At 34.4% G+C, this 17947-nt stretch overlaps 1 protein-coding gene across 1 annotated transcript in view; it reads right to left on the minus strand.

Moving 5' to 3' along the window:
- Nucleotides 1-2137: 2137 nt before the first annotated feature.
- Nucleotides 2138-17947, minus strand: part of PTEN (phosphatase and tensin homolog) — an 84782-nt gene continuing 68972 nt past the window's right edge. The window contains exons 6-9 of the mRNA XM_058671166.1: nt 16316-16457; nt 10886-11052; nt 8658-8882; nt 2138-5107 (exon numbers count right to left, since the gene is read on the minus strand). Coding sequence (XP_058527149.1) covers nt 4922-5107; nt 8658-8882; nt 10886-11052; nt 16316-16457 — 720 coding nt within the window. The 3' untranslated portion in view covers nt 2138-4921. The remainder of the gene's footprint in view (nt 5108-8657; nt 8883-10885; nt 11053-16315; nt 16458-17947) is intronic.

The following is a 17947-nucleotide window of genomic DNA, read 5'->3' on the forward strand; positions in this document are numbered from 1 at the left end:
CAAGTAATCAGATCACTGTCCTTTTTCCAAGGCAATGGAACATTCTACAAACTCATGATGGAAACACTAAGCTAAAGACCTTGAGAGTACATACAGCATAACTTCATTTTTAAAGAAAATATATACATCTATACAGCGAAACTGATTGTATGGTCACTGAAGCACTTAACTTCAGGTGGTGGGAGTGGACTGTTTTCTCGCACACAGAGAGGAGTCTCAAAACAGCTCAACAACCAAACTACTCCGTCCTTTTCTGTCTTCACATCACACTTGTAAAGCTACTAACAATGAATTTGTCGGAGTGACTATGTTCTCACAGAAGAAAGAAGAGTTCTTTGAAAGACAGAAAAAGCCTGATCTGCTGTAAATTAAAGACCAATAAGCAATTTGCTCATTAGGACTCTCATAACTATGTAATTCTGTAGGGAATACCACTTCAAATTTCTCTTACCCCACCCCATTTTGTTGACTAGATTTTAGGTATTTTCCTTCAACTAGTTGTTATTTCCATTCACAAATATTTTTCTCTACACTAGCAGCAATAACTAAAAGTTATGCATAAGGCAATTAACACATTTTAGATATGTGGTTAATTATCCAGTAGAAATTAAAAGAACCAAAACTGCTTTTTGAGAACAGTAAATTAGCCAGATGTAAGGGTCTTGATTTTTGATAAGCCTTTGGAAGCCTGCATGTTCAATACTGGTGATTTTAAAATTCTCAATGGAAATGGTGATGGCATTCACTGAACCAAGACACCTCACATTACAGTGAAGACATAAAAAGCCAGTAAATTCCCATTTTTCAAACATCCCACCAAAATATCTTCTTATAAAAGACCTGAAGACTTGAGCATAGTTTTTCACTATACTTATATCTAAAAAATCTACCCAAAAAAACAACAAAAAACCAACAGTGTACACATACTCATACCTCTTAACATTATTACATATTCACATTTGCTTTTAAAAAATTACATGGAGAAAATGTAAACTTGAAGTAACATTGAATTTTGTACATTAATGGTCTTTCTTTTTTTCCAGAACATTTGCAGAAGCTACATTTTTCACTTACCACCTTACTATGCTTTGTGTAACGGCTATGTCTTTCAGTCTCTTAGCTTTCAAGAATGTTAGGAGTAAGGTAAAATTCAAGTATACAAAGTTCTTTAGACTATTCTGGAATATCATCGTTTAAATGGCACAAGTCACAATGAATATCTAAAACTTCCTGTATGTTGATGACAGAATATAGGATTATTGGGGAAAAAAAAAAAGGAAAAGCCACAAGATTGAAATCAAGTATCAAATCTATTCAAACACCTGGCTTAACACAACAAAAATAAACACAATTTTCTAGAAATCTTTACTTTCTCAGGGTTACAATGCTATTTAATGTATTTGGAACAATTTTAAGTGTTAAATATAGTCCTAAGAGTAAATGCGTCTACTAAAAACAAGTAAACAAAACTTTACTCCCAAGATGACAAAAAGGCATGCTTTTCTAACACTAGGTTTTGAAGGACAGCAGAAAAATGAATGTACAGAAAATTTCTTAATCATATTTGGCTGCCCATGAGTCAAAATCTCAATGGATTGAATAATTTTAAACTATAAATACTGTCATTTAATAAAACACCCACACAATGACAAGAATGAGACTTTAATCAGTTTTAAGTGGAGTTTATAACACTAAGAGATAAAGGGTTGTTAACAAACACAATAACAAATGGACATCTGATTGGTATGAGGCATTATCCTGTACACATTATTGGTTTTGTTGTTTGTGTATCCTCAGTGCATAGCATTTACACACAGAGCCACTGCTGCACAGCACAAGAGTATCTGAAGAGGCTGACTCAGAGTAAGGCTGTTTAACAGACTGGATTTTTTTTTTTAGTATATATATATTCTATATGAAAACAGATTGAACTTTTGAACTGGCAGGGAGAAGGCAACTCTGCCAAAGACTACAGTTAAAGCCCCCACTTTAGTGCACAGTTCCACCCCTTCCATCTGCATGCATGATACATTAACAGTATTTAAAGGTAAACGAGGCACTTTGTGGCAACCACAGCCATCGTTATGAACATATTGCACAAATTTTCTAGAACTAAACATGTAATTTGTACCCTACCTTTATTTTTAAAGCTGAAAACATTTGATGCTGCCGGTAAACTCCACTTAAGGTTTATAACCTGTGCCACAGCAAAGAGTGGTGATGCTATTTATTCAACGACCCTTTTGTAATTATGGCAAAAAATGTCCAAGAGGAGCTACAGAGGACTTCAGATGGTACAGGGTCCAATCTGTACACTTTCTTCAAAGGTATGCCTTCATGTAACTTTGGACATTTTTTAAGCTGTTGCACATCCAAAAAGTCTAAGAAAACATTCCAGAAACTCGGGAGATATTACCTACAGAATGCATTTCAAGCTGATTATGAATACTGTCATAAATAAAATTTTAATTAGGACTTGAAAACCTTTCAGTCATAGCAATTCTTGTCAAATTCAATGGGGATGGTAACTGAAATAAAGTAAGGAGAGTATGTATAATATATATTTATATATATAATATATATATAATGCCATTTTTCCATTTCCAATGACTACACCATAAAATGTAAGCAAGGCTTCTCAAAAACACTGAAACATTCAAAATCAAAACCCTCATTCAGACCTTCACATTCCAAAGGAAAAATAGTAACAGTGCAAAAGCCCATTATAATATGTCATTATTTATGACCTGGCCCTCCATGTTACATATTGGAACAATACAAGTTATGTTTTAATATACTGTGCCCAAAACTGTAACAAAGAACAGTATTAATATCTTCAAAACATGAATAGCTGAGTTTCCTTTTAGTCAACAATTTTCAGCTCTTATGAAAGACAAGGTAACATATAAATTTCAATGATGAATCTTAGGAATGGTTGTCTCTAACTTTACTCATTTAACTTATGAGCAGTCAATCAATATTCTATGTTATCAATGCTTAAATATAAATGTGTAAATCCTAAGAGCTTTGTTAAAAATTTAAAAATTGTATTGGCTGAATGAAACTGATGAGGTATGGAAAATGTCAATATTATGTACTAAGAATATTTTAGATGAAGTTCTGCCCAATCTATTCATTATCAAACTCTATAAATGTTCTAGGTCCTATGCAATCTGTTTGTAAATTAACTAGGTCAGACCACAGCTAGTGAACAATTTCAGCACCAGTAAGTTATTCAAAATGGGATTTTATATCATTAAGAAATACAATGACTGGATATTCAAATGTCAAGGTCAAGGTATAGTTTGAAAGACACCAAATTCCTGGGGGGGGGGAATCCTCTTTGATAGTATCTTCACCTTAAGCTTTACAATAGTAGTTGTACTCTTCTTGAAATAATACGCAGTCTGGGAATATCAAATGTATAATGCTATTTAAGAAATTGAAAGCCCTAGTTCCAACTCTAGCACTATGAAATGATTCAACACTGCACAATGAAAAACAATCTATTCTTTCAATAGCAAATTGAAAAAGCAAATGTAGGACATTTCTACTGAACAATTACATGCCTTATTATTTGTGCAGTGTTGAAATTTAACTCTAATTTCCTTTTTAACACAATGTCTTTTTTTTTTAATAAACATTATATGTATTCAGTATTCAAGTAAAATTCCCTAACAGTTAATGACATTTAAAAAATGTGCAAAACTGCAAAACTCATTATAATAGAATGTGTAAGGTCAAAAGGGTGGGACGGTTGACAGCTACTGGATTGAATAAGTGCATCAGAAATCTTTTAAGAAAAAAACGCTTACTGTAGGATCTCAAATTGAAATTTCCTGTGCAGCATTTTAAAGTATTTTACATTTAATGAGAGAAAACAGAAGCTTGCAGGCAGCACTTGAAGCATCCACAGTAGGTATATGATTGAAAACTAAAAAAGTGTAAAATTGTTGACTGATGTAGGTACTAATAGCATCTGACTTTTAGCACTGGCCTTGATTACACAAGAGATGGAGCAGTCATTACAATTGAGAAAACATATTTAATAAATCATTGTCAATTTTCATAATGTTTCAAGCCCGTTCTTTGTTGATAGCCTCCACATTTATATGGTTAAGTCATTGTTGCTGTGTTTCTTATCTATAACCACTTTTCTTAATATCCCTTCATCTGTGGATTAAGATGATGCAAAAGGTTCATTCCTATACCCCAAAACAGATTTCACTCACTCTAGCTGCCTTTTCTAGCACCAATATGCTTTTAAAAAAAATGCACAAACAACAAGCAGTGACAGTGGCCAATTCCTCAAATGTCCAGATTAGTAACTGCAGCATGCTAAATAAAGGTGTAAATAGCTGGAGATGGTGTATGGTCCAGAGTCCAGCACTAGATATAATCCTTTCCGAGCATCTCCTCTATTCGCCTTACCTGAATACATGCATTAGAATGTAACAAAACTTTTTAGAAGTTTATCTTAGCCAACTGCAAACTTATCTGTTGCCACAAGTGCAAAGGGGTAGGATATGAACCTGTGTTCACAAAGCTCTTTAGCCACTTCAATTGGTGACAGAACACAAAAGGAAAAATCCCTACGTATACACATCAGTCTGTCTCCACTTTTTATAAAACTGGAATAAAATGGGAAAGTGCCATCTTTATTTATCCTAATTGAATTTTAAATGTCCTTTTGACACAAAAAGGTATATACATGACACAGCTACATAACCTTTTTTCAACTGGACAACAAGTGTCAAAACCCTGTGGATGTATAGGGTAAAACAAGATTGGTCAGGAAAAGAGAATTGTTCCTATAACTGGTAATCTGACACAATGTCCTATTGCCATTAAAAAAAAAAGGTCCATTTTCAGTTTATTCAAGTTTGTTTTCATGGCATATTATCTCTCTCAATAAAAAAATTCAGACTTTCGTAATTTGTGTATGTTGATCTTCATCAAAGGGTTCATTCTCTGGGTCAGAGTCAGTGGTGTCAGAATATCTATAATGATCAGGTTCATTGTCACTAACATCTGGCGTTACAGAAGTTGAACTGCTAGCCTCAGGATTTGATGGCTCCTCTACTGTTTTTGTGAAATACAGCTTCACCTAGAGAAAGAAGAGAAAATTTTAAATGAAAATCCACATAAGACTGTCTGAAGTTACTCAGATGTAAATTTTAACAGATTTATGTTTAAGTACTGTAACAAACATGATCTTTGAAAAGCAAGTGCCTTGGGACCTGCAGTGTAGTTAGTGCGTTAAGCTTCTATAACACCAGCATCCCATAGGGGTGGCAAGCTCCACTTCCAAGCTAGCCCCCTCTAATGTACCTGGGAAAAGCAGTGGAAGACCGCCCAAGTGCCTGCACTCTTGCCACCCAAGTGGGAGAAGTGGAAGAAGCTCCTGATTCTTGGCTTCAGCCTGGCCAAGTCTTGGCCATGGTAGTCATTTGAGGAGTGAACCAGTAGATGAAGGATCTTTCCCTCTGTCTCTCCCCTTCCTGTGTAACGTTTCCAAATAAGTTAAAAATAAAAATAAGAAAAAGGTGCCTTTGAGTGATCATATTACTTTTAAGAGTAATATGTATTCTTTCCATGTACTGAAGAGATAAACTAGGGTGTTAGTATTCATGTACTCATTTTTAAGAAATGTAAGCTGCATGCTTTAATAAAACTATAAAAAATGCAGACTGAATGTTATTGTTTATTCACATAAGAATTTTTCAATCATAAAATTCAACTAACAAATAACTTAGTTCCAAAGGAATGTTATTTGTTTGGCATAGAAAGGCAGAGACAGATGGAGCTCACCACTGGTTTACACCCCCCAAATACCCATGATGCCTAGGACTGGGTCCAGGACACGGCTAGAAGCCACAAACTCAATCCAGGCCTCCCATGTAAGTGGCAGGGACCCAAGTACTTAACTATTACTGCTGTCTCCCAGGGTGCATATTAGAAGACAATGGAACTGTAAGTAGAGGGTGAACTTGAACCTAGGCCAAGGACCTTCACTTGTATACTCAAAATAATCATCAAAACACCACCACGTATAACGTATCCCAATTTTTAAGGAAAGGTAACCAAGGCTCAGGGAAGGTTAGGGAACTTGCCAAAGGCCACAAATCTAGTAGGTAACGGATGTGCAGGATTTAAATTGATTCTAACATAGGATCCCTAGCTCACTTTCTCTACAACCCCTCTCTTCAACGGCCATTATCAATTTTTTCTTACACCAAAATACACTCTGTTCATAAATTCTTTAATTCTACCTACAAAATACCATGTATACCTAATCTGACAGCTCATTATTACTCTCACTGTCACTATTCTAAGTCCAATCACTACCTCTCCCAATACTAAATCAATCTAACAGCCTCTAAACTAGCTCCAAATTCTTGCTCCCTTCCCCTACTTTCCTCATCAGTCTGTATTTTAAAGCAGTAAACATTCAAAGGCAACATTAAGATCACACCATTTCTGAACTGTAAAACCCTATATCTTCACATGCAGACTGGTTTTCTTGCCTATTCTTCCTTTAGTCACTGACTCGAACTGACTCACCACTTTTCAAACACTGAGCTCACTTCTGTCTCTGGGCTTCTACATCTTCTTTTCCCCTCTTACCATCTGTTGGTATAGTTCATTCTCTCATTTAAGTTTCTACTTAAATATCATTAATTTGGTCAAACCTTCTGTCACCATGCTAGAATCCCCAGAAAAAGACAAAACCAACAAGAGTTTTCTCAATACCACCCCTATTTTTTCATAGCATTTACCATGATATGACATATTTGTTTACCAACATAGTTTTCATTTGTAATTATAAACATAAAACCTTTTATGGTATCAAAATAGGAAACTACAAAACCAGAGTAAAGAAACAAGTTGAAAGTTAATGCTTGGAAGGAAATATGGTTATCATTTTAGAACTGTACTTAGGAAATACATGAAATGTTTTCTTCATATTAAAAAAATTAAAAACAATACCAAAAGTCAATGGTTAAGTAAAATGAAAATTTAGAAAAGAGGAGGAAAACCTGTGTATTCATTTAAAAATTATTTGAAAGAATTACAGAGCCAGAGAAAGAGAGAAGGAGAGACAGAGATTCTCCATTGGCTTATTCATTCCCTAGACGTGTCCAAGCTAGGAGCCAGCAGCTCTCCCCTTGGAATGGCAGGGTCCCAAACACAAAGGGGTGTCCATTTGGGACACCCACAAACCAGCCCCTGGGTTAATCCAATACACCATAATGACATCCTCCCTTCAGTATTTATTTATTTACTAACCTTTAGATTCTAAAACAATCTTCTAAACACTTGCATGTAAGCCATACCCCTACAGTATGATTAGCAATGTTTTTATGCTTATACACCATGGTGATTCAAGACAATTACAAATATGTTCTCAAAAAGAGAAAAAAGTGTATGGTAAAAGGAAGAGGCAAGGGGTAAACATTCTGGCTTAAGAGATTAAGCTGCAACTTGTGACTCTAGAATCCGGCATTCACATGGGTATGAATTATACTTCAGCCTGCTCCATTTCTGGTCTAGCTCCCTGTTAATGGACTGGGAAAAGCAGAGGATGATGGCATTAGTGTTTGGGCCTCCTCCACCTGCATGGGTGGGTGATCCAGAAGAAGCACCTGCTTATGATTTTGGCCCAGCCAGGCCTGGACATCAAAACCATCTGAGAGTGAATTAGTAATGGAAGCTCTCTCTCTTATTTCCAATTTGAAAAAAAAAAATTTAGCTCCTTTGGTTAAAAAAAAACAAGATTGGGGGGAATCAAGTAGAATTAAAAAAAAAAAAAAATAGAAAAGGGAAAGAAAAAAATGACCAAAAAAATCATTCTGGAATGTTTACAAGTCAGATATTTTACTTCGAAGAATTCATATCTATAAATATAAATACACGCACAGATATCACAGACAAAAAATTGAATAATTCTATGACGTAATATGAGGAAACAGAAAAGAGTTTTAAAAAGGAGTAATAGGAGAAGACAATGGTGAAAGACTATAATATAAAGGTCAGAGGAAAAGCTAGGGTGGAGAGGCACAGGAAGAAGGAAAAAGAATTGAGAAGACCAGAAGCAGACACTTACATTTGGAAGAACTAAAGAGAGACCACTGTGACTAAATCTCAAGAGCAAAAAGAAATGGCTATGGGTAATGCAGAAGGTAGGCCTGCGCCTAATTATTCAAGTGTTTGCAGCACCTAGCAGCTCTTTAAAAGTGCAAAAAGGAGGTGACACAAGAAAGCTTATTTGTGAGCAATAGGGAGTAATAGCAGAGACTGCACTGAAGCAGTGAAATTATCCAATGTGAATCATTCCCAAACATCTGGATTTATACCTATTTCTTTCTCTCCATCCTCCCTGTATCTACTTCACAAACTATCCACTTAATTCTCAAACCCTCTGTCCCAGATTTCACCAAACAATAAAGGTGAAGGAAGCATGCAATTTCTTTGATTCTGTGTGTTATACTGACATTGCATTAGAAATATTCAGGATACTCTTCCATAAACATTTCCTCTAAACAATGCATCATTTATTTGAAAATTACCCAGCCAAGCTCTTCATTTATACACCTGGAATTAAAACACACATACAGGCATGTAAACACTGACTGTCCAAAGTGTTATTAACTGACCTTAAAATTTGGAGAGAAGTATCGGTTGGCTTTGTCTTTATTTGCTTTGTCAAGATCATTTTTTGTTAAAGTAAGTACTAGATACTCCTTGTCGTTATCTGCACGCTCTATACTGCAAATACTATCAATTTCTTCATCACATAGACTTCCATTTTCTACTTTTTCAGAGGTTTCCTCTGGTCCTGGTATGAAGAACGTATTTACCCAAAAGTGAAACATTTTGTCCTACAAGAAAAGGGAAGAAATGACTAATTTTTTCTTTCAAATGCCACATTTATTTAAAAAATCAGCCCCCCCAAATTCAAACTATTCATCATTTGATATTCTGAATGAAAATAAACAAAAATGCTATTACTACTACTACTATTTGACAATCCGCAGGTGAACTATTGCATTTTTATTCAGAGCTGATTTTTCTATTCTAATTGTAGATAACATTTAAGATAATTATCTTAACCCTTAATGTAAAATAACTCCTATCTAATACTAGCTTAGAATTAGTCTGAGTTATTTGTAGGCACAAACAAAACAAAGGTATGATTTAATTTTCTTTATATTTCAATCAGCTACCTAATTCAAGATGGACTTAAACAGAAGTTCCTGGGAGGTTAGTGTAACTGCCTGCACAGATTTATTTCCTAGCAATACATTGGCTTTACTCTATGATAATGTATGCTTGAAAACCTTCAGAATAAAAGATAAGGAGAAGGACTCCTTTGATTTTTTTTTTCTTCTAAAATTCCTGTTTTAAAAACACTTCTTCCAAATAATATGATGCCTTCTTAATCAAAAAACACACCCAAAGTGCTTCACTGCAAACGTTTTGATCAACATGTAAACTTGGCTCATGTGACAACTAATATATATTATAGTCTAATGAGTCCAGCTGATGTATCAGGAAGCTATTCTTCTATTTGCAGTGCCAGCATCCCATACGGGTGCTGGTTTGTGTCCCAGCTGCTCTGCTTCCGATCTAGCTTCTTGCTAGTGGTTTGAGAAAGCAGCAGAGTACAGTCCAAGCCCTTAGGACCCTGCACCTGCATGAGAGACCAGGCAAAGCTCTTGACTCCCAGCTTTGGATGTTGCAAGCATTTGGGGAGGGAACCAGAGAAAAGAAGATGTTTGTCTTTCTTTCTCTATTTCAAGTAAAATAAATAAACCCTTTAAAAATATACATATGCCCTAATCATTTTAATTTTAAAACATTTGCTAACATTGTTTGGATTCTCAAAAACAACTTACCAAGTTATCAAAATATTTTAATTTTCATTTATACAGAAGAGGTAAGAAATGAGTTTCTAATGATTCTTTTGCAGTTACTTGGATTCTAGAAAAGATTATATTTCTTCTAATAAGTAAATATACCATATAACGAAATTATTTATTTTCTTTACAACAAAAAGAAAAAGCTAAAAATGCAAGAAACTCAATCTTACAATGACGCTTTCTAAAATTTGGCAATATGCTAATTTATTAATAAAGCAGATAAGTCAGTGCTTTCCTTCTATTACTCCCTAAAAACATATATGCCTTAAATCTAGTTTAAAGGTTCACACACATTTTAAACAAAATAATCTATTTTACAAAGAGCTCTTGATTCTCTCTAAAGAAAAAGCCAATTGCCCCAAACTTTCAAAATGAGTATTTAATACTCCATTTTCACTCTTTATTACTTCCTCTTCATATTTATTTCTCTCCAAAAAATTAAATATGCACTAAATCCTGAAAACTAAACATATAATAACCCATTTCCAAGAAACATAAACCAAAGCAGAAAAGTTTATGTCTTTAAAGAAAACCACAGGGAAAAGATTTCTGCCCATAAAACATTTTCAAAATATAACGTCCCATTCTAATTTCCTCCTAGTTAATTATCCTTTAAGAGTTTTTTTCAACTGATTAAATACCATATGTAACCAATCTTCATTACTTCTACAAAATTTCTTTGCATAACTGAAAGAAAATTTATCTCATGTTACAATGCCATTTGGCCTTTTCCTTCTAACAGGATGATTTACCAATACAACTTCTCAATGCCAAAGTCAGCAAATAACCTGCAGATCTTATGGGAAAATATTTATAGCTCAATAGATGTCATTCATACATCTTATAAACTTATCTTTAAAGAGTAATTTCCGCCTAACCAGAAGCTTCAGGAAAAGATCAGAAGTTGCTCTTCAAAATATTATAATTAAGATTTTTATTCACAATAGAAATAAAGTGCAAACCTTTTTAAGCATCTTGTTCTGTTTGTGGAAGAACTCAACTTTGATGTCACCACACACAGGCAATGGCTGAGGGAACTCAAAGTACATGAACTTGTCTTCCCGTCGTGTGGGTCCTGAATTGGAGGAATATATCTTCACCTTTAGCTGGCAGACCACAAACTGAGGATCTGCATAATTAAATACACACTAATATCATTTCACAGAAAATGGGTTTTTAACTTTCAAACTTTCAAAAAGCATCTTATGATCAATCAACTATATACAGAAAATTATGATCATGCATTTGCAGTCCTCATTGAAAACAAATTAACGGAAATACATCAGATGCAAATATAATCAACAACAAGAATGTTCTACAATTAGAACACTCAAAAGATTCCATTACTGGCATAGAAGCCAATTCCTAGTTCATGAATCTTCAGTCTAAGATTAGACTTCTAACAAATAGCATAGTATTTGTAATATAAAAAATTTATACAAAAATTATACTAAAATTATGAAATATTTAAAGCATTAAAATAACATAAAAGCCATTTTGAGATATTTGTGTACTGTCCAAAAGCTAACTTTTAGAGAAGTATTTGTTGGAGCATCCTGAACACTCTAGCCGGTGAAAAAAGTACTAAATAAAAATCATTACATGCCATTAGTAAATACAGAATATAATCTAATCAGCTATATTAGGGCCTATAAAAATATGCTTATTTGTAAAAATACTAACTACCATAAACTTTACCCATATTCTACATCTCATTCTGAAAGTTTTACAAAGCCACTATCAAAAGAAACAGGAAGAGTGGAAGGGATTTGAAATGTCTGCAAAGAAATGTTAACAGACATCAAATGAAAATCACAATACAACCTCCACCAAAACACTCTGTTTTCATAGACAGTTATTTTGATTTTGGTCACTGTTTAAAGTACTGGCAAAATATAACTTCTCAAATTTTGACATACTTTAATACCAGCAATTCAACTAAAAGTTGGTAAAATATGGGAGAGATGGATTGTGTACTTTTACTCATAAACTTCTTTATAAAGATATTAATGATAGCAGATCCTAGAACTTTAAAAAGTTTAACATGTGATAGAGTATAATTTATTAGTAGTATAACAAAGTATTCAAAACTAAAAACTCACTAAGAAACACTAGGAAGTAGGTGCAAAAGGTAACAAAGTTTGGCAAAAACAGAAATTTGAGCTTGTATAAAGTGCGAGCAGTGTGTGTGTGTGTGTGTGTGTGTGTACACACATCTATGTATAAAACATAAAATTGTCAGTACCAAAAGACACCATTATCCTTAAAGATGAAAAAAACAAAATTTCATGTTTTGCTCAGTGTGACCAACAACTGAAAACAAGGAAAGGCTAACCCAAGTCAAACGAAATTTCTGGTTAATGAACTGCTGGTTCACCTACATATTTAAATCAATACAGCAATCACCTAAGAAATAGTATGCTTGGTAAAAGCATCTGGGATTAAACTAGTATGTATTTATTAGATATTTTTCATAAGAAGCAGCTACCCCCAAAATAAGGAAATATTATACCAATAATCTGACATTAAATTTCACTTCTTTCATCGAAGGATCAAGCCACAATGAGTCTTTTAATAAAGACTTTATGTAATACTGGAAACACTTTAGGTAACACTGCAAATTTTAGCTTAAAGAAGCAAATGAACAAGTATAATTTCAAATCAATGATAAATTTAACCAGGATAAAATGTCTTGTAAGCTTAGTAATACAAATTCCACCAATTTAACATTTAACAATCTAACAGTATAAGCCAAATCCCAAACTACAGTAAAATAAGTATATTCAAAAACTGTAGAGTTGTATAAATAATTCACAAGCTAAATGCAAATTAATGTCACTTAGAAATTCCCCTAAAAACTACGCTAAGGATGTTTTAATAACTGTTCTGTTAGATGACTTAAGCAAGGGCCAGTATTACAGTGCAGCGGCTTAAATCCCGGGTTTGTAATGCTGAAATCCCACACCAGGTGCAGACTAAAGTTTTAGCTGCTGCTCTTCTGATTTGTCTTCCTGCTAATGCTCCCGGAAAGGCAATAAACAGCAGCCCAAGCACTCAGGCCCCTGCCACTCACATGGGAAACCAGGATGGAGTTCTGGACTAACTGTCCAAAGCCTAGACTAAACCTGGCTGCTAGAAACTTAGGAGTAGTTAACCTCTGGACATCTTATCCTCTGTTGCTCTACATTTGAAATAACAAAACTCTTCATAGAAAAAGGAAAAAGAAAGGAAGAAAAAGAAAAGAAAAGAAAGGAAGAAAAATCATTAAGTAGGGGCCAGGGCTGGGGCACAGAAAGCTAAAGATACCTCATAAAATCAGCATCCTAAATTAGAGCGACAGTTTCAGTCATACCTGCCCTGCTTCTAATACCACTCCCTGCTAATGCTCCTGGGAAGGCAGCCAAGGATCGTCCAAGTCCATGGGCCCCAAACACCTATGTGTGAGACCTGCATGGAGTTCCTGGAATGTGCCTTTGGCCTGGCCCAGCAGTTGTAGTCATTTGAAGGAGTAAAGCAGCAGATGGAAGGTCTTCTCTCTCCCTCTCACTCTGCATTTCAAATAAATAAATCTCAAAATGAATCAAAAATTTAAATAATCACCAAGGAAAATAATCTTTTCTAAAACATGATTTTCACATTTTGGAAAGATAAGCTCTAACTTATCAGAAGTTCAGCATCTGCATGATCCTGTTGACTTCTAAGACACAATTCTGATATACATGCTTTGATAGGATTGTGTTCTAGAGGAGACTCACACCTAGCAAACAAAAATCAGAGCAAAATTTTCTTGGGTTATACATATTGATACGATCTAAATAGAAAAACACATTGATCATTTTTAATTTTAACCAATTTTCCTTGTCTTGGAACTACTAAGGCAAGTAAGAGAAAGAATGTTAACACCTGACACCTTTGAAGAAGATACTTCATTTTTCATTACTAGTTTTCTTTTGATCTCTTTAATCCAAGTTGCCATTGCTCACCTTCGGCTTTTCTCCAAGCCTTCCTAGCCATTAAATCTATACAATGTTTACATGTAAGGCTTAATTCTCTTTCCTGGTGCTTCGTAAAACATAAAAATGTATCTCTTACTGGATTCAAACCTTTACTTTCAAAGATCCACTGAGTAACTTATGTGAACAGCTTTTATCAGATATTAACTTTTATCAGATATATTTAAAACCAATGTAATTCTAACAGATTTATTTTTCTTTCTTCTCTCTGTCAATCACTGACTCAAAATTTCAACAAAATCTTTGGATATAACTGACAACAAAAACCTCACAATACCTTTCCATCCCCTAAAATCATTTTCCCTGGACTGCCCTAACACATCTGGTTTCAGACAGGTCACATTACTGGCTTCTAGTACACTGATTTTCTCCCACATAATCACAACTTTTATACAATTAATCTTAAAACACGGCTTAAATATCTAGTATTATCACGACACCAAAGTATTTAACAAATCAACTCTGATATCCCCACCTCCCAAATCACTCCACATTCCATTCCTACACTATTCTGTATCATTGTATTTTTTTTTTTTGCCTACTTCATTTCCTTTTGCTATGCTTCACCCAAGCTATTTTCTTTTGCCTGTAATATTTCCTTAGGTACAATTTTTCAAGTGTTCAATATAGATCTCTGAACTTGCTTCGTGAAATTGCCTGGCAACCCCAAAAACTTTTTTTCGTTAATTCAGCATTTATAGTTTGTGCGTATAATCTTCATTTTTTTTTAACATTATTCCCTACTCAGTTTAAAATCACAATGCAAAAACAAGGAACTAAAAATTAGGAAAGACTAAAAGGGTTTCAGTAGTTAATAATTTTAAAACTAGAAGTTAAAGGTAATACTGTGAGAACAAAAAAAAAAAAAGGAAAAACAAAAGAGAAAGGGACATATAGGGAAAACAAACCAGCATGTAAATGTAGGATCACAGAGTGAAACCAAGAACAGATTCTTAATAGAGAAGCTACTGTGAACAAATTGTATCAGCTAGTATTATTGACCTGAATATTCTCTTTTCCTTATTATTTCCATATTCTTATACCTTTCTCAGGGCTCTTAGACTGATGCCCATACTAGTGAAAAGAACAAGAATCTCTTCTTCCTTTTTTCTCTCTCCTCTACAAGGGTAAGTTCCTGTGTCGATCATCTCTAGTAGCCCAGGGCCTGGCACTCAGCAGTTCTTAAAATTGTACTGAGGTTAAAACAAAAAAATCAATGTTCTTCAAAAACCTTCAATATGCTGTGTTAATAAATCTGTGGCCTTTGACAAAACTGTCCTGCTCTGAGAATAAGGGGAGATGGTGATTATATGACTAAAATATGTGACATCAATTGACTTATTTTCTAGGTAAAAAACTGACTTAGGAATTGAAAAATATTTAATTACATTAATATTTTCAAGAAGCAGAGCTGGAAACTAAAGTATTAGCAAATTACAAACTATAATCAAAATATCAGAATTCTTAAAAAAACAGTGAAACGGTTATGTTATTTAGAAACTACTCTAAATGCTGGTGCAATATATTTCTTAAACAGGGAACCTGATTATTGCCAGTTCTATTTAATACTTCCAGCATTACAAAACTCTGCTACAATAAAAAGCAGCAGTCATCCAATGTTTTGTGGGGTTGCATAATATTTCCTTCTGTGTATTCTCCCTTTCTACCAGCACAACTAAAGAACACTGGGAGCAGAGGAGTTAGGATATCCAAGTTGGGTTCCCAGAGGCTAGAGTCAGAGAAACAGAACAAGTGAAGGCAGACATCGGTGACATCCATAAGCTTCAAATTTGCTTCATTTATGGATGAGTAACCCACACACAGGTAGATGATACTGCCAGGATTACATTGTACATTAACAAAATATCCTAAAACTAGGTTTCCCTGAACTCTATACACGGACTCACTTCCACCTTACACTCAAACTTCAGTTTACTGCCGTGTCTCATTTCTCCGATCCATTTTCACCAAATCCTCTCACCGATACTACCAATATCTAGTCTTCCTAAGCTATTAAATTCAGCCTTGCCCCAAGATCAGTAAATTGAATCCCACTACCACTCTCCTGCCATCTTTCTGACGAAATGGGCTTTTACTCATCTGGTCGAATTCAGACTGCACTTGGTGGCTGCAGCACAGAATATTTCTTTCTAAAATAAAATTTGGCTTCAAGAACATAAAAACCCATTGTTCTTAGTTTCTTTGCTCCAATAAACTGAACAACGGAACTAAGTAATTAACTCAAATATTTCAGAAATACACTCTCTTCTCTGCTGCATAAATACAAAATATGGCAAATTTTTTTTCTAGATTCTTATATATACTTCTAGATAGGATAAGTGTTCCATACACGGAAGGACGAGAATTCAGAGCACTTACTGCAAGTTCCGCCACTGAACATTGGAATAGTTTCAAACATCATCTTGTGAAACAACAGTGCCACTGGTCTATAATCCAGGTGATTCTTTAACAGGTAGCTATAATAATACACATAGCGCCTCTGACTGGGAATAGTTACTCCCTGGTGGACAGAAAAAAAAAAAAGAGAAGCCAAATTCAAAAAAAAAGTTCCATTACAGTTATTTCACTAAATTGCTACAGTAACTAAGCTGTACTCATTAAGGAACGCAAGTACACACAAGTTTGACCTGATATAATAGATAATCCACCTTTGAGTAAATCAGAATACCAATAAAAGGAAAGTGTCAGTGTAACTTTTCTTCCTTACGATATATTATAACATCTCATTTATTCAAAGATCATAATAATCTCTGACCCAAGAACCCAACAAACAAAAGCCACTGACATGTTACTAAAAAAAAAAAAAAAAAAAATCCCTGCCAAGGGCCTCTGTACTACAGTAACGCTTTTTTATACTTGGGGTTTCCCCCCAAGGATTTATGAATCTTTTTATTACAAAACACGTAATTCCTCATGATTGTGGGTATCTCTATTCCAGAAGAAAGCATAGTAGACTACACAAACTAGACAAAGGTCTGTACGAGACAAAAACAGCAGGAGCACAAAGTGATGCAGGCCCTAGAGCCCCATAAACACAGCAGGAGCACACACTTGATGTCACTGTTCACAAGCAATAATTCCACTAACTAAAGTCCTGAAACACATCCTTATGCTACAGACATGGAATGTTTTGGGAAAGGTTTAAGTATTGCAAATGCTTAAAATATATGTAACCCAGGTGGTATTTAAGAGGAGAACCTATGTGATGTAAAGAAAATGAGTGCAATGTGTGCAACAATGTATTCACTAATGATGCTGAAAAATGAAGCATTTATTTAAGGGTTTTTTTTTTCTATCACACAACTTTTATTTAGAAATGTAAGCCAGATAACGTTAAGAGGTCGGTCTAGCCACTATCCACATTGGAGACCTGCATGAAGCACCCGGTTCACAGCTTCATCCATGCTTAGTTGTGGCCATGTGGAGAATGAACCAGAAGATGGAAGACATCTAAATTTCCCCAATATACTAAAAACTGCAGAAACAAAAATCCTTCTTTCTTCTTTAGCACAAAGCCCCCTAGCATGATTTAAAAATAATTAACTCTATCTAGACAAATGTATAGGAATGTAAAAAAAATGATTATATACTACTACAAATCATGACAAAAGTGATATAATATTTTACTTATAGTGAAAAAAACCATACATTCTATAGTTTAAACTTGGATTCAAATGCAAAATCCAACTTGGTTCCTCTAGAAAATGAGGGCGATAAAAATATAAACACCATGTTCTTAACAGGCGTCTCATTAGGACTAAGCATCAAATGCACAGACATAAAAATATATTAACTCTTCAAAATGGAACAAAAATACTAATTAGTAGTTTTAAAATTCATACTTGTATTTACCATGTAATTTCAGAAAAGCCTTAATTTTATTTCTACTTTTTTTTTTTTTTGAAGAAAAAGTAGTAATGGATTACTACTTTGAAAATGGTTACAAAAACAACATTAAGGGCCTGAAATGGTAGCCTAGTGGCTGAAGTC

This window comes from Ochotona princeps, chromosome 13 (genome assembly GCF_030435755.1).
Source record: "Ochotona princeps isolate mOchPri1 chromosome 13, mOchPri1.hap1, whole genome shotgun sequence".
NCBI lineage: Eukaryota > Metazoa > Chordata > Mammalia > Lagomorpha > Ochotonidae > Ochotona > Ochotona princeps.